Genomic DNA, 21,482 nt, shown 5'->3' with positions numbered 1-21,482 from the left:
CCTTAACTGAGGAATGAAATATGAGAACGCGGCATCGGACTGAAACCAGAAAGAGGAACTGCGCCTTATCTTCCTCTTCCTCTTCGCGCTCAGGCTGTGGGCACATTAAGTAAACACCACGCGTTCCCGTTTGGATGGACACGGGTTTCTCTCTCGGCTGTTCCCGGACGGGCTCGCCGAAGTTCAGCTCGTTTTCCGAGTCCAAGGCACAGCGAGATCACAGGTAGGACCCGCGCTGCGCTTTCATAACAAACAGTAATAACAACACCTGACGTTTTAGGGGTTGTTTTTTATGATGCGTTCCGCTTTTTGGATGAATGCAGTCCGGCTACAGCAGCTACGCGCTTTGCACCTGCGTGCTCTTTGCATTTCAGAAGCGTGACCAGTCCACGCAGCTCCACGTCACGCAGCCGTGTTCCTGTGTGCGTTTCTTTTGATGTGTGTTTTATCGCGTGGCGCGGGTGCAGCTGTTTTAGGAAGGCGTTCTCAGATGCTAAAATGCGTGTTCGTGTTTATTTTAAAGCAGAACGCGTCAGCCACGTTTTAAATCTGTAAGTTTGGTGTTGATTAAAAATAAATAAATAAATAGAAACTCCGAGGCGTGTGTTAACGCATGCGCCTGAAAAACAAGTCCTTGTGAGCGCCACCTAGCGGTGTGCGGTGCCGGCGTCTGTGAATCCTGGATCCAGATAGTTATAGTCAGCTACCTTTAATTAAAAAACCTTTTATACCAAAACACAATTACATTAAAAACAACAAAAAAAACTCTCTAAATTACAATGTTTTGAGCACGGTTTTTTGAATTTTCTAACTTAAAAAATTTAAAAACTAAACATTTTGTTGTGTGTGTCTGTCTGCGTGACTGTGTGTGTGTGTGTGTCTGTGTGTGTGTGCCACTGTGGACACAAAGACGCAAAACGAACAGGACAGACACAGAGACAGTCAGACACACAGACAGACACATTTGTGTACTGCGTGGGTGTGACTCTCTCTACCTAATTCGGACGTCACAGTAACAATATAACCATTGTTGCGGACGGTGGTAGACTGTTGGGGCACCTGCAACCACACGTGTGTTGTGTGTGTGCTGAGTGAGACAGGGGGCTGAGAGAGCCTCCCCCCCCAGCCTGCTGCGTGTGTGTCTCTTAGCCGTTAACAAGCCAAGAGCAGCCAGGAGTGGAGGACACACGGGCTGGGACTTCTTCTGATAACCGTGAAGCAAACGCTGCCTTCATTGCTTTATTCTAGCTGCTGTCTGCCTGCCTGTCTGTGTCTCTGTCAGTCTGTGTGTCTGTCTGTGTAACACACTGACGCTGCTCTTCCACGAGCCGCTTAAAATTAATCTGGTGTCCCCGGTTATAGACAAGGACAATTCGGGACGATCCACTGATTCGTAAGGGGACTTCTCTATTTTGGACTGACTTTGGGGAGTGGTGACTCAGTTGGGGGTCTGTGACGTTGAGCGTACAATACTTGCCACGTGCGGTGGGGAGAGTGGTGACAGCTGGGGTTCTTTGTGAGCGTTGATACGTGCCTACTTCACGTGCGGTGGGGAGTGGTGGACAGTTGGGGGTTTCTTTGTTGAACGTTGAGACGTGGCTACTTCACGTGCGGTGGGGAGTTGGTGACAGTTGGGGTTTCTTTGTGACGTTGAGACGTACGTACTTGCACGTGCGTGTGGGGAGTGGACATTGGGGGGCTGTGACGTTGAGAGCCGTGACTACTTTGCAGTGCGGTGGGGAGTTGGTGACAGTTGGGGGTTCTTCTTTGTGGACCGTTGGAGACGTGACTACTTGGCACGTGCGGTGGGGAGTGGTGACGTTGGGTATTCTTGTGACTTGGAGGCCTTGACGTCTTTTGCAAACACGTTCGGTGGGGGGGAGTGGTACAGTTGGGTCCTGTGTACGGTTGGTGAAGACGTACGTAACATACTTGCACGTGCGTGGGGAGTGTACATTCCACACTGAGAGAGATGGATTAAGCCTGCAGTGTCATTGTTTATATGGAACCTAGGTGACTAAGCCATTCCCCTGAAGAGATAAAACCCTGCACTGAACCCCTCACCACTGTCAACACACACACACACTGCAACTCTGCACTGATGAACGTGCACGCCACCCCTCACCACTGTCAACCCCCTGAAACACTGCAACTCTGCACTGATGAAGAGCACGCCACCCCCCACCACTGTCAACCCCGTGTGTACACTGCTCTTAGCACTGATGAACGTGCACGCCACCCCCCACCACTGTCAAGCCAGAAACACTGCAACCCTGCACTGATGAACGTGCTGCCACCCCTCACCACTGTCAACCCCCGAAACACTGCAACTCTGCACTGATGAACGTGCACGCCACCCTTCACCACTGTCAATTCTACACTGCAACTCTGCACTGATGAACGTGCACGCCACCCCTCACCACTGTCAACCCCCAAAGAAACACTGCAACTCTGCACTGATTGTGCACGCCACCCCTCACCACCCCCCAGACACTGCAACTCTGCAGGTGCTGGGACTTTCAATTAGACACAAGGATGAACGTGCACGCCACCCCTCACCACTGTCAACCCCCAGACACTGCAACTCTGCACTGATGAACGTGCACGCCACCCCTCACCACTGTCAACCCCCAGACACTGCAACTCTGCACTGATGAACGTGCACGCCACCCCTCACCACTGTCAACCCCCAGACACTGCAACTCTGCACTGATGAACGTGCACGCCACCCCTCACCACTGTCAACCCCCAAAGAAACACTGCAACTCTGCACTGATGAACGTGCACGCCACCCCTCACCACTGTCAACCCCCAGACACTGCAACTCTGCACTGATGAACGTGCACGCCACCCCTCACCACTGTCAACCCCCAGACACTGCAACTCTGCACTGATGAACGTGCACGCCACCCCTCACCACTGTCAACCCCCAAACACTGCAACTCTGCACTGATGAACGTGCACGCCACCCCTCACCACTGTCAACCCCCAGACACTGCAACTCTGCACTGATGAACGTGCACGCCACCCCTCACCACTGTCAACCCCCAGACACTGCAACTCTGCACTGATGAACGTGCACGCCACCCCTCACCACTGTCAACCCCCAAAGAAACACTGCAACTCTGCACTGATGAACATGCACGCCACCCCTCACCACTGTCAACCCCCAAAGAAACACTGCAACTCTGCACTGATGAACGTGCATGCCACCCCTCACCACTGTATATTTTAACACAGGTCATAGAAATAGCACTCTGCACTTGTAATGATAATCTTTATTTTTATATAGCGCCTTTCATAGTGGAGCACCATCACAAAGCGCTTTACAAGACACGAGACCAGGGTGTGTGAGCTATCAGCTGCAGAGTCACTTACAAGAGCGCCTCACCCGAGAGACGCAGCGCACACACACAGACTCTCACACAAGCACCCTGACCTCGTCCTTCATGACCTCGCTGTGAACCCTGGCTGTGCCAGACATTGTGGCAGCACTGCATTGCCAGTAGGGGGCAGTGATTGAAAGGCTGTGTAATTTGAATGTGCTGTAACCCTGTGCTGTTTGTTTGTCGTGTGCACAGCGTCCCGTGAGCGATGGCTGCGTGTGTCGATGTCATCATTGTCGGAGCTGGGAATCGAGGCTCGATCTACGCACACTTCGCTGTGGCGTTCCCTGAGCGCATGAGGGTGAGAGAGTGCAGCGGGACCACGCATCATTATTATTATTATTATTATCATTATTATTACAAGGGTGGGAATCACACTCCTATTGCACAGCAGTGTCACTTATTCTAGGTTTAACTCTCAGTAAAACCAGGAATGGTTCAAACTGCTATACAATGGGAGTCTTCTTACCATCCCTGCATTATTCCATTACCCTGTGTGACCCTGTGATCTCAAGACTCCCCCTCTCCTCCCTCCCTCTGAGAGAGGAGGCAGACAGGGAGCATTACTCACTCTCTGAAAGAAGAACCTTTGTGAGGTCATTTCCTGTTATTTATTTTTTTTGTGTTTGCCAAGCCCCTCTGGCTCGTTGCCATGGAGACTGTAGCTCTGCCAAAAACCACTGCTGAGAGGGAGAGGGAGAGGGAGAAGGAGGAGAGAGGGAGAGGGAGAAGGAGAAGGAGAGATAGAGGGAGAGAGAGAGAGAGAGGAGAAGGAGAGGAGGAGAGAGGGAGAGAGGGAGAGGAGGAGAGAGGGAGAGGGAGAGGCAGAGGGAGAAGGAGAGGGAGAGGCAGAGGGAGAAGGAGGAGAGAGGGAGAGGGAGGAGGAGAGAGGCAGAGGGGAGAGGGCAGAGAGAGAGGAGAGAGGCAGAGGGAGAGGAGAGGAGAGAGGGAGAGGGAGAGGGAGAGGCAGAGGGAGAGGAGGAGAGAGGCAGAGGGAGAAGGAGAGGCAGAGGGAGAAGGAGGAGAGAGGCAGAGGGAGAAGGAGAGGCAGAGGGAGAGGAGGAGAGAGGCAGAGGGAGAAGGAGGCAGAGGGAGAGGGAGAGGGAGAGAGAGAGGAGAAGAGGGAGAGGGAGAGGCAGAGGGAGAAGGAGGAGAAGAGGCAGAGGGAGAGAAGAGAGGGAGAAGGAGGAGAGAGAGGAGAGAGAGAGAGGGAGAGAGGAGAGAGGGAGAGGGAGAAGGAGGAGAGAGGCAGAGGGAGAAGGAGAGGCAGAGGGAGAGGAGGGGAGAGGCAGAGGGAGAAGGAGGAGAGAGGGAGAGGGAGAAGGAGAGGCAGAGGGAGAGGAGGAGAGAGGCAGAGGGAGAAGGAGAGAGAGAGGGAGAGGGAGGAGAGAGGGGAGAGAGGGAGAGGGAGAGGCAGAGGGAGAAGGAGGAGAGAGGCAGAGGGAGAGGCAGAGGGAGAGAGGCAGAGGCAGAGGGAGAAGGAGAGGCTTCTCGTCAAGCTTCCTTTTCTCTACCTCTCTTTCCTTTCTCTGGATAGGCCAGAGGAGAAGGAGGATCTACAGCAGGGAGAGACAGAGGCAGAGGTATGAAGGAGAGCGAGAGATGTAGAGGGAGAGGCATAGGGTGAAGGAGGGACTCTAGATAGGCAGAGGGAGAAGGCAGAGGGAGAGGAGAAGAGAGGCATGAGATCGGAGGCAGAGTTTAGAGGGAGTATTCTTATTATTATTATTATAGGAGGAGAGAGGGAGAGGGAGAGGCAGAGGGAGAAGGAGAAGAGAGGCAGAGGCAGAGGGAGATGGAGAGGCAGAGGGAGAGGAGGAGAGAGGCAGAGGGAGAAGGAGAGGCAGAGGGAGAGGAGGACAGAGGCAGACTGAGGAGAGCAGAGTGGAGAGGCAGAGGGAGAGGAGGAGAGAGGCAGAGGGAGAGGCAGAGGGAGAAGGAGGAGAGAGGCAGAGGGAGAGGGAGGAGAGCATGTGAGGGAGAGAGGAGAGATGTGCAGAGGCAGAGGGAGAAGGAGAGGCAGAGGGAGAGGAGGAGAGAGGCAGAGAGAGAAGCAGTAGAGAGGGAGAGGCAGTCATTTTTAAATTGAGCTTTTACTGTGCTACAGATCATGAATAAAGCTTCCATTATTATTATTATTATTATTATTATTATTATTATTATTATTATTATTATTATTCTATTTTGGTGTGTTTTTAATTCTCCAGGTGGTGGGGGTAGCTGATCCGAACCCTTTTTCCCGGGAGAGACTGCGGGAGCAGCACCGCATCGAGGAGCACAATGCCTTCACTGGTGTGTGGAGCACAGCACCGAGCCACTCACTGAGGAGAGCATGTGCACTGAGACACACTGAGGAGAGCATGTGCACTGAGACACACTGAGGAGAGCATGTGCACTGAGACACACTGAGGAGGGCATGTTCACTGAGACACACTGAGGAGAGCATGTTCACTGAGACACGCTGAGGAGAGCATGTTCACTGAGACACACTGAGGAGAGCATGTTCACTGAGACACACTGAGGAGAGCATGTTCACTGAGACACACTGAGGAGAGCATGTTCACTGAGACACACTGAGGAGAGCATGTTCACTGAGACACACTGAGGAGAGCATGTTCACTGAGACACACTGAGGAGAGCATGTTCACTGAGACACACTGAGGAGAGCATGTTCACTGAGACACACTGAGGAGAGCATGTTCACTGAGACACACTGAGGAGAGCATGTTCACTGAGACACACTGAGGAGAGCATGTTCACTGAGACACACTGAGGAGAGCATGTGCACTGAGACACACTGAGGAGAGCATGTGCACTGAGACACACTGAGGAGAGCATGTGCACTGAGACACACTGAGGAGAGCATGTGCACTGAGACACACTGAGGAGAGCATGTGCACTGAGACACACTGAGGAGAGCATGTGCACTGAGACACACTGAGGAGAGCATGTGCACTGAGACACACTGAGGAGAGCATGTGCACTGAGACACACTGAGGAGAGCATGTTCACTGAGACACACTGAGGAGAGCATGTTCACTGAGACACACTGAGGAGAGCATGTGCACTGAGACACACTGAGGAGAGCATGTGCACTGAGACACACTGAGGAGAGCATGTGCACTGAGACACACTGAGGAGAGCATGTGCACTGAGACACACTGAGGAGAGCATGTTCACTGAGACACACTGAGGAGAGCATGTGCACTGAGACACACTGAGGAGAGCATGTTCACTGAGACACACTGAGGAGAGCATGCGCACTGAGACACACTGAGGAGAGCATGTTCACTGAGACACACTGAGGAGAGCATGTTCAGAGACACACTGAGGAGAGCATGTTCACTGAGACACACTGAGGAGAGCATGTTCACTGAGACACACTGAGGAGAGCATGTGCACTGAGACACACTGAGGAGAGCATGTGCACTGAGACACACTGAGGAGAGCATGTGCACTGAGACACACTGAGGAGAGCATGTGCACTGAGACACACTGAGGAGAGCATGTGCACTGAGACACACTGAGGAGAGCATGTTCACTGAGACACACTGAGGAGAGCATGTTCACTGAGACACACTGAGGAGAGCATGTTCACTGAGACACACTGAGGAGAGCATGTTCACTGAGACACACTGAGGAGAGCATGTTCACTGAGACACACTGAGGAGAGCATGTGCACTGAGACACACTGAGGAGAGCATGTGCACTGAGACACACTGAGGAGAGCATGTGCACTGAGACACACTGAGGAGAGCATGTGCACTGAGACACACTGAGGAGAGCATGTTCACTGAGACACACTGAGGAGAGCATGTTCACTGAGACACACTGAGGAGAGCATGTTCACTGAGACACACTGAGGAGAGCATGTGCACTGAGACACACTGAGGAGAGCATGTTCACTGAGACACACTGAGGAGAGCATGTTCACTGAGACACACTGAGGAGAGCATGTTCACTGAGACACACTGAGGAGAGCATGTTCACTGAGACACACTGAGGAGAGCATGTTCACTGAGACACACTGAGGAGAGCATGTGCACTGAGACACACTGAGGAGAGCATGTGCACTGAGACACACTGAGGAGAGCATGTGCACTGAGACACACTGAGGAGAGCATGTTCACTGAGACACACTGAGGAGAGCATGCGCACTGAGACACACTGAGGAGAGCATGTTCACTGAGACACACTGAGGAGAGCATGCGCACTGAGACACACTGAGGAGAGCATGTGCACTGAGACACACTGAGGAGAGCATGTTCACTGAGACACACTGAGGAGAGCATGTTCACTGAGACACACTGAGGAGAGCATGTGCACTGAGACACACTGAGGAGAGCATGTTCACTGAGACACACTGAGGAGAGCATGTGCACTGAGACACACTGAGGAGAGCATGTGCACTGAGACACACTGAGGAGAGCATGTGCACTGAGACACACTGAGGAGAGCATGTGCACTGAGACACACTGAGGAGAGCATGTGCACTGAGACACACTGAGGAGAGCATGCGTGAGCACTGAGACACACTGAGGTAGTGAGACTCAAGTGTGACCTCCTCTCGTAAGATTAACACACTTTGGTGCCGGTAAGTTCCTCTGAGAGGTCTGGGACGAAAGCTGAGACAGGACTGACTCAAATAAAAAATTGACTGCTGGGACCGTAGTCGTATCAAGACTGAGGGGAGCACGTGCACTGAGACACACTGAGGAGTTGGGACTTCTGATGAGTGGAGACACAAAGGAGATTAAGCACACAACTTCCTGATGTAAGTCTCGCGGATGCCGTCCTGATCTGCACCCCTGACCGGCTCCACAAGGTGAGGAGGGGGCTGGGGGGCTAGTTCACCGACTGGTCCCCTCGTCCTGGGTGTGACTGTGTTGATTCTCTGTTTCTCTGCTAGTCCCGGTGTGACTGTGTTGTGTCTCTGTTTCTCTGCTAGTCCCAGGTGTGACTGTGTTGTGTCTCTGTTTCTCTGCTAGTCCCGGGTGTGACTTTGTTGTGTCTCTGTTTCTCTGCTAGTCCCGGGTGTGACTGTGTTGTGTCTCTGTTTCTCTGCTAGTCCCTGGTGTGACCGTGTTGTGTCTCTGTTTCTCTGCTAGTCCCGGGTGTGACTTTGTTGTGTCTCTGTTTCTCTGCTAGTCCCGGGTGTGACTTTGTTGTGTCTCTGTTTCTCTGCTAGTCCCGGGTGTGACTTTGTTGTGTCTCTGTTTCTCTGCTAGTCCCAGGTGTGACTGTGTTGTGTCTCTGTTTCTCTGCTAGTCCCGGGTGTGACTTTGTTGTGTCTCTGTTTCTCTGCTAGTCCCGGGTGTGACTGTGTTGTGTCTCTGTTTCTCTGCTAGTCCCTGGTGTGACTGTGTTGTGTCTCTGTTTCTCTGCTGGTCCACGGTGTGACTGTGTTGTGTCTCTGTTTCTCTGCTAGTCCCAGGTGTGACTGTGTTGTGTCTCTGTTTCTCTGCTAGTCCCAGGTGTGACTGTGTTGTGTCTCTGTTTCTCTGCTGGTCCACGGTGTGACTGTGTTGTGTCTCTGTTTCTCTGTTGGTCCACGGTGTGACTGTGTTGTGTCTCTGTTTCTCTGCTAGTCCCAGGTGTGACTGTGTTGTGTCTCTGTTTCTCTGCTAGTCCCAGGTGTGACTGTGTTGTGTCTCTGTTTCTCTGCTAGTCCAGGGTGTGACTGTGTTGTGTCTCTGTTTCTCTCTGTAAAGGAGCCTGCAGTGGTGTTTGCTCAGAAGGGGTATCACATCCTGCTGGAGAAGCCCATGGCTGTGAGTCTTGCCCCTATACCCCCTAACCCTGCTCCCCTCCCCTCTCATCTCCCTCCCCTCTCTCCGCTCTCTCCTCACCTCTCTCACTCTCATTCTCTCCCATCTCTCACCTCTCTACTCCCCTCTCCCCTCTCCACTCTCTCCGCATCTCTCTTCTCTCCCTTCTCCCCTCATCTCACCTCTCTCCTCTCCTCTCTCCTCGTCTTTCTCCTCTCCTTTCACCTCTCTCTCCCCTCTCCCCGTCTCTCTCCTCTCCTCTCTCCCCCTCTCATCTCCCTCCCTCTCTCCGCAGGTCACAGCGGAAGACTGTATAGAGATCATGTCTGTCTGCTCAGAGAGTCAGGTGATGCTGGCTGTGTGTCACGTGCTCAGGTACTTGCCTGCTGTTCAGAAGATAAAGGTAAGGACAGTCTAAATGCGCCTCTCCTCTCAACACGAGAAAGCGAGTGTGCTTGAACGGAGCTTGCTGATTGGTGGATGAAGGCTCAAAGGGTTTTCTGCGTTGCAGTTTTGTAAAAGGAATCCGGTGTGTTTGTATCGGGGCAGCTTACAGTTTTCAACACAAAAACACACAACAGCTTACTGAAGTTAAACAAGGGCTCTCATTGGCTTAGCCGGAGCAGTGCCGGAATGTGATTGGTCGAGCCAGGGATGGGTTCCACGATGATGATGATGAGGATGATGATGATGATGTCGTGTTTCTGCAGGAGCTGATTGACTCAGGGGCGATCGGTGATGTCATCCACATCCAACACCTGGAGCCAGTGAGTGACAGCTGGACAGGAGAAGGGCATTGTGGGATCTCTCTCTCTTCCCCTCTCTCCTCTGTTCTCTCCTCTCCTCCCTCACTTCCCCTCTTTCTTTCTGCAGGTTGGTTTCTATCACTTCGCTCACTCATTCGTTCGAGGGAACTGGCGCAGCGAGGCCGGCAGCTCCTTCTCTCTCCTCGCCAAGTCTTGCCACGATATCGACCTCATCAACTACTGGGCGGGAGGACGCAGGTACCAACCAATCAGAGGGCAGGAGGCAGAAGGGGCGGGGCAGGGCTCTCCCTGTTAATAATAATAGATGACAGCAGGGAGGGGTGCAGGTGAATGGGATGGGTGCAGGTGAATGGGAAGGGTGTAGGTCCCAGGTGAATGGGAGGGGTGTAGGTCCCAGGTGAATGAGAGGGGTGTAGGTGAATGGGAGGGGTGCAGGTCACAGGTGAATCGCTGCTCTCTCTGTGTTTCAGGTGTTTGAAAGTTTCGTCCTTCGGGTCTCTCTCACACTTCACTAAAGACAATCAGGTGCGTGGACTGAGTCTGCGTGTGTGTGTGCGTGTTCATGTGTGTCAGTGTTCATGCGTGTCAGTGTTCATGCATGTCAATGTACCTGGTCTCTTGACTGTTGTTGTGGAGTGTGTGTTTCTGTCTCTCAATGCTGTGTCTGTTAGTGTGTGTGTGTGAGTGTCTGTGTCAGTGTGTCTCTCTGTCTCTGTGTGAGTGTGTCTGTGTGAGTGGGTCTTTGTCAGTGTGTCTGTTTGTTAGTGTGTTTCTGTGTTTACTGTGTCAGTGTGAGTGTGTCTGTGTGTCTCTCAATGCTGTGTGTGTGTCTCTTAATGCTGGGTGTCTCTCAATGCTGTGTGTGTGTCTCTCAATGCTGTGTATGTGTCTCAATGCTGTGTGTGTGTCTCTCAATGATGGGTGTCTCTCAATGCTGTGTGTGTGTCTCTCAATGCTGGGTGTCTCTCAATGCTGTGTGTGTGTCTCTCAATGCTGTATGTCTGTCAATGCTGTGTATGTGTCTCTCAATGCTGTGTGTGTGTCTCTCAATGCTGTGTGGGTGTCTCTCAATGCTGTGTGTGTGTCTCTCAATGCTGTATGTCTCTCAATGCTGGGTGTGTGTCTCTCAGCCTCAGGGAGCCTCGGATCGCTGTCTCAGCTGCTCTGTGGAGGCCGGTTGCCCGTACTCTGCCAAGAAGATCTACCTGGACAGAGTCACTCAGGTGAGGGTGCACTCACACACTCTCACTCACACGCTCGCACTCACACTCAAACCCTCACACTCACTCACACCTGCTCTCACTCTCTCCCCCCCGTGTACAGGGTGAGGTGGGCTGCTCTCACTCTCTCCCTCCCGTGTACAGGGTGAGGTGGGCTGCTCTCACTCTCTCCCCCACCCCCCCCCCCCCTGCAGTACAGGGTGAGGTGGGCTGCTCCCACTCTCTCCCCTGACAAGGGGGGCGCCATGTCCCACTCCACCCGAGACGAGAGTAGATAAGAGATGGGGGTGGGCCGCATGTCCCACTCCACTCACGAGAGTGAGATAGGGTGGGGGCGCAACATGTCCCACTCCAACCTGACTCGGTGAGAGAGCTGTGGGAGGAGAGTGGGGTACCCATGTCCCGACCCCACCCCCCCCCCCCGTGTACAGGGTGAGGTGGGCTGCTCTCACTCTCTCCCCCCGTGTACAGGGTGAGGTGAGCTGCTCTCACTCTCTCCCCCCCGCGTACAGGGTGAGGTGGGCTGCTCTCACTCTCCCCCCCCGTGTACAGGGTGAGGTGGGCTGCCCTCACTCTCTCCCCCCGTGTACAGGGTGAGGTGAGCTGCTCTCACTCTCTCCCCCCCGCGTACAGGGTGAGGTGGGCTGCTCTCACTCTCCCCCCCCGTGTACAGGGTGAGGTGGGCTGCTCTCACTCTCTCCCCCCGTGTACAGGGTGAGGTGGGCTGCTCTCACTCTCTCCCCCCCGCGTACAGGGTGAGGTGGGCTGCTCTCACTCTCCCCCCCCGTGTACAGGGTGAGGTGGGCTGGCCCGTCTCTGTGCTGTGTTCCAGCTCGCTGCCCGACATCGAGAGTGTGACGGAGGCTCTGTGCAGCGGACCCTACGGGCGCTGTGTGTACGACTGCGACAACGACGTCTGCACCAATCAGGTGAGAGACTGCCCTCCCCCTCCCTCTTCACCCCTTCAACACCGATGAGCGGAGAGCTTGCCTGGGCTCCCCGGTGGTGCGTGGGCTGCGCTCTTGGGCGGAGGGGTTGCGGGAGAGGGGAGAGAGGTGGAGCGTTGGGGCAGGCGAGATTGGGAGGCCGGGGGGACGCGGAGGCGGAGATATGGGAGGAAATTGGTGATCGCGGTGAGAATTGGGGATTGATCTATGGTAAGGGGCACCATTGAGATAGTTTGGGGAGATGGTAGAGCTTGGGAGAAGTTGGGGAGGGGAGAGATTGGGGAAGAGGGGGACATGGGAAAGTTTGTGGGAGAGGGAGAGATTGGGCGAAGTTGGGGATGGGGGGAAAATGGGAGAGAGAGATGGGCGAGAGGGGAGAGGTGGGAAAGATTGAGGAGGAGAGAGATTGGGATAGGGGAAAGTGATACAGGAGAGTAGATTGGGGAGAGGGAAAGATGAGAAGGAGAGAGAGATTAGGGGAGAGGTGAAAGATGAGCGATAGAGATTGGAGAAAGGGGAAAGATTAGAGGAGAGTTGGGGAGAGTTGAGAGATCCACCAGTGATACGTCAGCTCCCCCCAGCCTGCCGAAGGAGAGATGAGAGAAGGGAGAGATTGGAGAGAGGGAACCATTATGACTCAAGCTCCCCCCAGAGGGCGAAGGAGAGGAGAGGAGATTTGGGAGAGGAGAGGATTATACGGGAGAGTACGTGTACAGTCCACCAGTTATACGTGCAAGCTCTACCCAGACTATCTCCTCTCCCCCTCTCTCCTCTCTCAGGTGGTCAATATGCAGTTCGAGATGGGTCTGACAGCTTCCTTCTCTCCTCTCCCCCTCTCTCCTCTCTCAGGTGGTCAATATGCAGTTCGAGGTGGGTCTGACGGCTTCCTTCTCCATGGTTGCGTTCACAGAGCAGATGTGTCAGCGCAAGACCACCATCTCAGGAAGCAAGGTGACGAACAGCAGCAGAGCCCTGCAGGCTGGGGTGTGTGTCAAGCTCTACCCAGACTGTCTAAGGAACTCTCTCTCACCCCTCTCTCTGCATGCTCAGGACCGTTTATACGTCAAGCTCCCCCCAAGCTGCCGAAGGAAAGAGGTACCAACGCAAGTGTCTCTCGTACTACCACAGTGGCGCGTCTGGTGGTAGATGTTAGTCCTTCGTCCACTTCTGTTCGTCGTCCGGGACGTCCGACCCCACACCACGTACACGTCACGCGAACGCACCACACCACCCAGTCACACACTCACTGGCACGCAACGCACGCACCCACACCCACACACGTCACAACATTGAACGCCACGCACTGACAGGAACCAACACAGCACACTGTGTGTGTGTGCATGTGTGTTTGTGTGTGTGCAGTGCGTGCGTGCGTGTGTGTATACAGAGCTGTCTCTCTGTGTTTCTTTCATCCAGTCTGATCTTTCTCATCCTGGCTGGACTGCTTGCATGTTTCATTAACTACAGTCCTGAGAATTTCAATGATCAGGAAATCATTTAAACAACAACAACTAAAGAGGTCCTTGAAAGACGGGCAGCTCTAAACTCCGAGGGGAGGGGGGGGGTGGCGTTCAGGGAGAGTCAGTGTAGGTTCAGGTCACGAGGAGGGGGGGTTACATCTGGAATCAATTCTCCTGCCTTTATTTCACTTCAGCCAATCAGAGCAGGGCTGGCTAGATTGCTGATTATAGGCGCCTGTTTGAAAATAAACAAGGCATGTCATTGGCTGAGGGGGTTGCCTAGCGACCTCAGACAGAGAGAGCCTGGAGATTTCCTTTACTGTCTCCCGGCCTAAACAAACACAGGGGCGGGTGCTATACTTTACTGGCTATAGTTTACAAAGTGTGTGTGTGTGAGAGTGAGTCAGTGTGTGTGTGTGTAAGAGTGAGTCAGTGTGCGTGTGTGTGTAAGTGTACATGGGCGTGTCTGATAATCAGAAGCTGGTTTCTGACTCAGAGACCGAGCTCAGTTGGGACAGGATCAAAGTGGTGCCAGCTGGAGGTCAGGGGTGGGAGGGGAGTTCACAGAAGGGAAATATTAAATAGACTCTCTGATCAACTATCCAATAGCGGGTTTGGTAAAAACAGCACTGAGTCACAGCACCTGTACTTTGTGACCCTGTGACAAGCTGAGACACGCTGTGTGCACTGATGTTGCACAAACGCTGACACCACGACCTGGACAGTGAACTGTTTGAGCACCCTGTGTCGTGTACCTGTGTATATGCGACTGTAATGTCTGTACTCTGACGTTCTTACATGGTCGGTGACTCACAGACACTGAGACACAGCACTGAGACACAGCACTGAGACACAGACACTGAGACACAGCACTGACACACAGAGTCACAGCACTGACACGCTGACTCTCTCACTCTCTCTCTGGGAAGTGTGGTGTCTGCTGATAAGACTGGTTGGACTGAGCAGGAAAACAAGAGCAGGATGAGAGAGAGGGAGAGATAAGAGGGGGAGGGAGAGAGAATGGAGGGGGTGGAGGACAGTGAGAGAGAGAGAAAAAGGAGAGAGAGGGGAGGGAAAGCTTGCCTCTCCAGCTGGCTGGGTTTTCGGAAGGGGGCTGGCTCTTGGAAGCAGGCTGTATTGTGATTGGCTGAGAGGGTCTCCGTGGGCAACTGTATGTCATTGTCAGGGCAACAGCACAGAATGAGATTTCACCTAGATAAAAGGCAGTGTTGCCACAGCAACCAGAGAGAGGGGGTGTAGAATTTCAAAGGCAGCAGAAATCTCTCCCCTCCCCTCTCCCTTCCCCTCTCTTGCTTTCTCTCCTCTCTCTCTCTTCCTCTCTCGCTCAATTCAATTCAAATTGGCTTTATTGGCATGACAATAGAAAGAATTGTGTTGCCAAAGAACACACTGTACATAAGAACATAAGAAAGTTTACAAACGAGAGGATGGGTTAAGCCGGGTATACGAGTCAAACCAACAATCACAATAAATTAGGGTCTTAGCTTATTTCGTCGAAGCACGTGCCCTAGGGTCACCGACCAGCCGATGAGTTGTTTGTGGCAATAAATCCTCGAAGAATAATCCCAGAATTTTATCAAGCAGCTTCTTGAAGGACCCATGGGTGTCAGCTTCAACAACATTACTGGGGAGTTGATTCCAGACCCTCACAATTCTCTGTGTAAAAAAGTGCCTCCTATTTTCTGTTCTGAATGCCCCTTTGTCTAATCTCCATTTGTGACCCCTGGTCCTTGTTTCTTTTTTCAGGCTGAAAAAGTCCCTTGGGTCGACACTGTCAATACCTTTTAGAATTTTGAATGCTTGAATTAGGTCGCCACGTAGTCTTCTTTGTTCAAGACTGAACAGATTCAATTCTTTTAGCCTGTCTGCATATGACATGCCTTTTAAACTGGAATAATTCTGGCCGCTCTTCTTTGCACTCTTTCTAGAGCAGCAATATCCTTTTTATAGCGAGGTGACCAGAACTGCACACAATATTCAAGATGAAGTCTTACTAGTGCATTGTACAGTTTTAACATTACTTCCCTTGATTTAAATTCAACACTTTTCACAATGTATCCGAGCATCTTGTTGGCCTTTTTTTATAGCTTTCCCCACATTGTCTAGATGAAGACATTTCTGAGTCAACAAAAACTCCTAGGTCTTTTTCATAGATTCCTTCTCCAATTTCAGTTATCTCCCATATGATATTAGAGATATTAGAATTTTTTATTCTTGCGTGCATCTTCACACTTTTCTCTATTAAATGTCATTTGCCATGTGTAAACAACTAGAATATACCCAGAGAAAACAATCGCTTACAGTAAACAGTTGTGTATGATCTCCCATGGAATCCGTTGGCTGAGGCGAATGTCACTCCTCAACACTGGAACCTTTGTTTACATTTCAGGACCTCCCGACTCTCTCAGGGTGAGGCTCTCCTGACAGTGGAACCCGGTTAAAGAGAGGGTGAGAGAGTCTGAGCCAGCTGTGACGGACGCACCACTGTGGCCCAAGCTCCCCACAAACTAAAAGATCGGGTCTGCAACAGGGGCCTCCGTGCGTAAAGGAAAAGCACACTGGGGAGGGGAGGGCGACTATCACCTCCGAAAGTGACCCACCACGTGGACCCCTCCCCCCCAGGGGCCTCAGGGCTGGGGGGCCACGGAGGGGGCGACTATCACCTCATGGACAGATTCATCTCTGCAGTCGCTGTGAGTACCGGAGGCCAGGGACACACACACACAGCGACACAGACATGCTGCCACACAATCTAACACAGAAAGGTGCAGTGAACCCCCCTCCTCCCTCTCCCGCCCCTCTGTGCAGAGTTGTGACCCGGCTCTGATCCTGTCCGGCCCGGAGGAGACGCTGCAGAGTCACCTGCTGGTGTTCCAGGCTGAGCGAGCGCGCAGAGAGGGGGTGGTGCTGAGCGGCGGGGGAGAGGAGGGGAGAGACACTGTGAATAATAACCCGTGATACACAGTAACTGCAGTACCGTGGAGTAACCCTGCTATAATCTACTCTGAGCCACTGGCACGCGATTCACTGAAGCGATTAAAATGAGAGTTGAATTGAAATCAACCTCAATGAATTCTATCCAGTTTGATAAGTTGTGGTTTTTGAAAAATAAATGAAATAGAAGAAAAACTGAAAGCAGCCCCTGTGCCCGAAGCAGCAGCACAAGATCGTTCCCGTGTTTGCTTAATTACTCTGAATTCATGTTCTCATGAGGATCTCTGCACAGCAGGTGCGTCTCACACAGCTTCTAACAGTCTCAGGGGTGACACTCGATGAGAAAGGAAGGACACGGAGAGGCAATGAACCAGAATTACACAAAAAATAACCAATACACTGAACTGGAACCAGACTGGAAACTACAGCAATACAGAGAGACACCAAGCGCACACACACACACACACATGCTACAGAGAGACACCAAACACACACACACACTACAGAGACATCAAACTCACACAGACACCAAACACACACTACAGAGAGACATCAAACACACACACACTACACAGAGACACCAAACACACACACACTACAGAGAGACATCAAACACACACACACTGGTGGTAAAACGGGTGGAACAAAGCTCTCGCTGCTCAGCACTTTGATTCATTCCTTTAATGAGACCCACCGGAGCTGGTTAGCTGTACACACTGGGGCTCGTCAAGCTGGTAGTAAAACCTGGACTGGGTGACACTGCTGTGCAACAGGAGTCTGACATGGGGGGAGGGAGATTTCTACTCTGTGATTGCATTGTCAGTGTGTTTTGAGTCCCCTTGTGTGGGTGTCGGGCTAGGGGAGCGGTTGCTGTCACGTCTTACCTGTCGCGAACGACGGGGTCACACAAAACACCCCCCGTGTCTGGAGACCCCCCTCCCCTCCCCTCCCATCCCGCCCCCTCTCCCCCACAGTGCAGACTGGACAGCGCTACCCGAGGGGCTGCTGCCCTCTGGTGGTTCAGAGCAGGAAGTGTCACACACACAGACTGCCTGAACCCATTAATCAGCCAGTTCATTTCTCTTGGGAGCTCCTCTGCTGCAGCTGTTCCCCGAAGCTGGTTTATAATGGATGCACTGAGACACACCCACCACCTTGAGGTTCTGCTTCAGAGAAAGGGGGTGTCTGGGAGGGCACTGGTTTCCAGACTGTGAGGCTTGCTGGTTTAAGGAATGGTGGACGCTGGTTCCCAGTCTGTGGGGTGCTGTCGTCCAGCTGGTTCCCAGTGCGAGCTGGTCTGTACTAGTCTATACTGGTTTGCACTGGTCTATACTGGTCTGTACTAGTCTATACTGGTCTGCATTGGTCTATACTGGTCTGCATTGGTCTATACTGGTCTGCACTGGTCTATACTGGTCTGCACTGGGTCAGGCCTCCTGCGAGCGTCTCTTGCTGGTTGTCGCCATGTTGGTTTTGGAACCTTTGACCTCCTTTCCCCCGTCCAGCTGCGACAGCTTCTCCTTCTTCAGCACCTGAGAGGGGAGAGGAGCGAGGGGGAGGAGCGAGGGAGAGGAGTGAGAGGGGGGAGAGGGGGGAGGAGCGAGAGGGGGAGAGGATCTCCTCGAGGGGATAAATCCTGTCCCTCGGACCTAAATTACTCCCCCCCTTCGAGGGGGGAGGAGACACTCCCCGACAAGATAGGTCGAGAGGGGTAGGAATCCTCGCTCTCCCCCCTCTTCATGATGAAGACTCTACCAAGGTGGGAGGAATATGATAGTGAGAGAAATTACTCCTCCGATAGTCCTCGAGAGACTATCCCCTCCAGGGGGTTAGCTCAGATAGCCCAGGATTTGGATGAGTAGGCTCCTCTCGCTACCAGGTGGAGGAAGGAGCAGGGGTCTCCCGAAACTCTCTGGAGAACTGGCAGAAGACGAGGTGCGATCCGACGCTGGTCGAAGCGAATAAGTGTTGGCTCGCCCCTCTCCTCGAGACTAGGACTCGCTCTGCCTTACGAGGGGGAGGAGCGGAAGGGAGAGGGGGGGGGGAAGTTCCATCAAGTTTATTATTTTATTTTATCTGAGCTCGCCCCTACTATTATGACTCCAATGTTATTTTGCTGCTCGCATCCCCCCTCATCGCATTCCTCTCCCCTCTCCCTCATACTTCGATCCCCTCCCTCTCGCTACTGCCCCTCCCTCATCCCCTCTCCCCTGCCTGGGTCAGGGGTCTCTCCTCCTCGTCGGTGGGCTGAGACTCCTCTGTGTCGTACTCCTCTCTGCAAGGACAAGACATGCAGCTCATAACACAGAGAGAGAGAGAGCAGAAACACACAGAGAACGCAGAAACACAAAGAGAGAGAGCAGAAACACACAGATAGGACGCAGAAACACAAAGAGAGCAGAAACAGAGAGAGCAGAAACACAGAGAGAGAGAGCAGAAGGAGAAAAACAGGATAGAGACGCAGTGAAACACAAAAGAATGGAGAGCAAAACACAAAACGATAGACGCAAGGGACAAAGTAGAGTGGGGGAAAGAGGGAGAGAACGAACCGACTCTGGGGGAGAGCAGAAACACAGAGAGAGACGTACCCAGTCCCAGAGGAGCAGAAACGCCACATAGTCGTCTCGCAGAAACACAGAGAGAGCAGAAACACAGAGAGAGAGAGCAGAAACACAGAGAGAGAGAGCAGAAACACAAAGAGAGAGAGCAGAAACACACAGATAAGCAGAAACACAAAGAGAGAGAGCAGAAACACACAGAGAGAGTTAGCAGAAACACACAGAGAACGCAGAAACACAAAGAGAGAGAGCAGAAACACACAGACAGGACGCAGAAACACAAAGAGAGCAGAAACAGAGAGAGCAGAAACACAGAGAGAACGCAGAAACACAGAGAGCAGAAACACAGAGAGAGCAGAAACACACAGAGAGCAGAAACACAGAGAGAGCAGAAACACAGAGAGGCAGAACACGTGGGGAGCACATAACAGAGCGAGAGCTCTGCGTCTTGTGGGGATCAGAAACATATGGTCTCTCGTCTTTGTCTTCTGTCAAAAACCCAAACAGAGATCGCATCGCCCCACACACACAATCACCCACATACTCACAGACCCCGTCTTGCGCTACTCTCTCTCGTCTTGAGGGGGGCTGGATGAACAGCGGACTGGATGGGGAGCTCTGTGGTTCTGACCCAGCAGGAGGCCGGGTCCACCTCACGTGGTCAATACTGCTTTCATAGTCCTCGTAGCAGCAAAGATGCCCTAGTCACTCAAGTAACATGCGCTTATGGGTGGAGTTGACCTGAGTTGAACATGTGGGCTGGTCGTGAGTGGTCTTTGTGTTGTGGGTGTGTGTAGTCTCCATTGTATTGGTGGGGTGTGTGTCTGTGCGTAGTGTCAGTGTTGTCGGGGTGTGTTGGTGAGTCTCAGTGTATCGGGGGGACCTAACTTGTTGTGTGATCGGAGACCCAATCTGGGGGGCCGTGTGTTGAGTCTCGGTGTAGTCGGTGCAGGTAGTACGGTAGAGTATCAGGGGGTGGCTGTATCAGAAGTGTGAATGTGGAGTCTCACTTGTATCGGCACACGTGCGGTAAACACACTCAGTGGTAATCAGGGGGGGTGTGGCGTGAGTCTCAGTGTACCACGGGGTCACGTTGTGCGTGAGTCTAGCCACCCCACACACAGTGCTAGTCGGGGGGATGTTGTGTGTGTGAGTCTCACATGCCCCCCCACAGATAACACGGGGTGTGTGCCCCCAGTCCGCAGTCAGAGTCCATAGGGTGTGCACTGAGTCTCAGTGATACACGGGGGGGTGTGTAGTGCCCCAGTCACCTCAGTGTATCAGTGGGGTCAGTGTGCGTGAGTCTCATATCCCCCACCCACACACATCGGTGTGGTGTCCCCCGTGTGCAGGTCTCAGTGTATCAACACCAGTGCACAAATAGCCGCCGTGCGTGAGTCTCAAGTGTATCATCGACATGGTGTGTGCGTGAGTGCCTCAGGTGTACTCACTCAGGGGTGAGTCGTGACACGTCACTCATAAGGTCACGTGTGTGTGTGCTGTGAGTCTCAGTGTACCCCGGGGTGGTGTGTGTGTGAGTCTCAGTGTATCGGGGGGTGTGTGCGTGAGTCTCAGTGTATCGGGGGGGTGTGTGTGTGAGTCTCAGTGTATCGGGGTGTGTGCGTGAGTCTCAGTGTATCGGGGGGTGTGTGCGTGAGTCTCAGTGTATCGGGGGGTGTGTGCGTGAGTCTCAGTGTATCCGGGGGTGTGTGCGTGAGTCTCAGTGTATCCGGGGGTGTGTGCGTGAGTCTCAGTGTATCCGGGGGTGTGTGCGTGAGTCTCAGTGTATCCGGGGGTGTGTGCGTGAGTCTCAGTGTATCCGGGGGTGTGTGCGTGAGTCTCAGTGTATCCGGGGGTGTGTGCGTGAGTCTCAGTGTATCCGGGGGTGTGTGCGTGAGTCTCAGTGTATCGGGGTGTGTGCGTGAGTCTCAGTGTATCCGGGGGTGTGTGCGTGAGTCTCAGTGTATCCGGGGGTGTGTGCGTGAGTCTCAGTGTATCCGGGGGTGTGTGCGTGAGTCTCAGTGTATCGGGGGTGTGTGCGTGAGTCTCAGTGTATCCGGGGGTGTGTGCGTGAGTCTCAGTGTATCGGGGGGTGTGTGCGTGAGTCTCAGTGTATCCGGGGGTGTGTGCGTGAGTCTCAGTGTATCCGGGGGTGTGTGCGTGAGTCTCAGTGTATCGGGGGGTGTGTGCGTGAGTCTCAGTGTATCCGGGGGTGTGTGCGTGAGTCTCAGTGTATCCGGGGGTGTGTGCGTGAGTCTCAGTGTATCGGGGGGGTGTGTGTGTGAGTCTCAGTGTATCCGGGGGTGTGTGCGTGAGTCTCAGTGTATCCGGGGGTGTGTGCGTGAGTCTCAGTGTATCGGGGGGGTGTGTGTGTGAGTCTCAGTGTATCGGGGGTGTGTGTGCGTGAGTCTCAGTGTATCG

General features: G+C 53.1%; 1 protein-coding gene across 1 annotated transcript in view; it reads left to right on the top strand.

The window, feature by feature from the left end:
- Positions 1-16,647, top strand: part of zgc:154075 (uncharacterized protein LOC556929 homolog) — a 17,209-nt gene extending 562 nt beyond the window's left edge. The window contains exons 1-15 of the mRNA XM_041274073.1: positions 1-223; positions 3,582-3,687; positions 5,594-5,682; positions 8,145-8,211; positions 9,098-9,157; positions 9,450-9,557; positions 9,865-9,921; positions 10,028-10,158; positions 10,392-10,446; positions 11,052-11,144; positions 11,936-12,070; positions 12,938-13,072; positions 15,959-15,978; positions 16,118-16,262; positions 16,378-16,647. The exon at positions 1-223 is cut by the window's left edge and continues 562 nt beyond it. Of these exons, the coding sequence (XP_041130007.1) occupies positions 3,595-3,687; positions 5,594-5,682; positions 8,145-8,211; positions 9,098-9,157; positions 9,450-9,557; positions 9,865-9,921; positions 10,028-10,158; positions 10,392-10,446; positions 11,052-11,144; positions 11,936-12,070; positions 12,938-13,072; positions 15,959-15,978; positions 16,118-16,262; positions 16,378-16,527 (1,338 nt within the window). The 5' untranslated portion in view covers positions 1-223; positions 3,582-3,594 and the 3' untranslated portion in view covers positions 16,528-16,647. The remainder of the gene's footprint in view (positions 224-3,581; positions 3,688-5,593; positions 5,683-8,144; positions 8,212-9,097; positions 9,158-9,449; positions 9,558-9,864; positions 9,922-10,027; positions 10,159-10,391; positions 10,447-11,051; positions 11,145-11,935; positions 12,071-12,937; positions 13,073-15,958; positions 15,979-16,117; positions 16,263-16,377) is intronic.
- Positions 16,648-21,482: the final 4,835 nt, after the last annotated feature.

The sequence above is a fragment of the Polyodon spathula genome, chromosome 16, assembly GCF_017654505.1.
Source record: "Polyodon spathula isolate WHYD16114869_AA chromosome 16, ASM1765450v1, whole genome shotgun sequence".
NCBI classification, from domain to species: domain Eukaryota; kingdom Metazoa; phylum Chordata; class Actinopteri; order Acipenseriformes; family Polyodontidae; genus Polyodon; species Polyodon spathula.
Note: the sequence above shows the minus strand (reverse complement) of the source record. Positions and strands in the feature narration are given on the sequence as shown.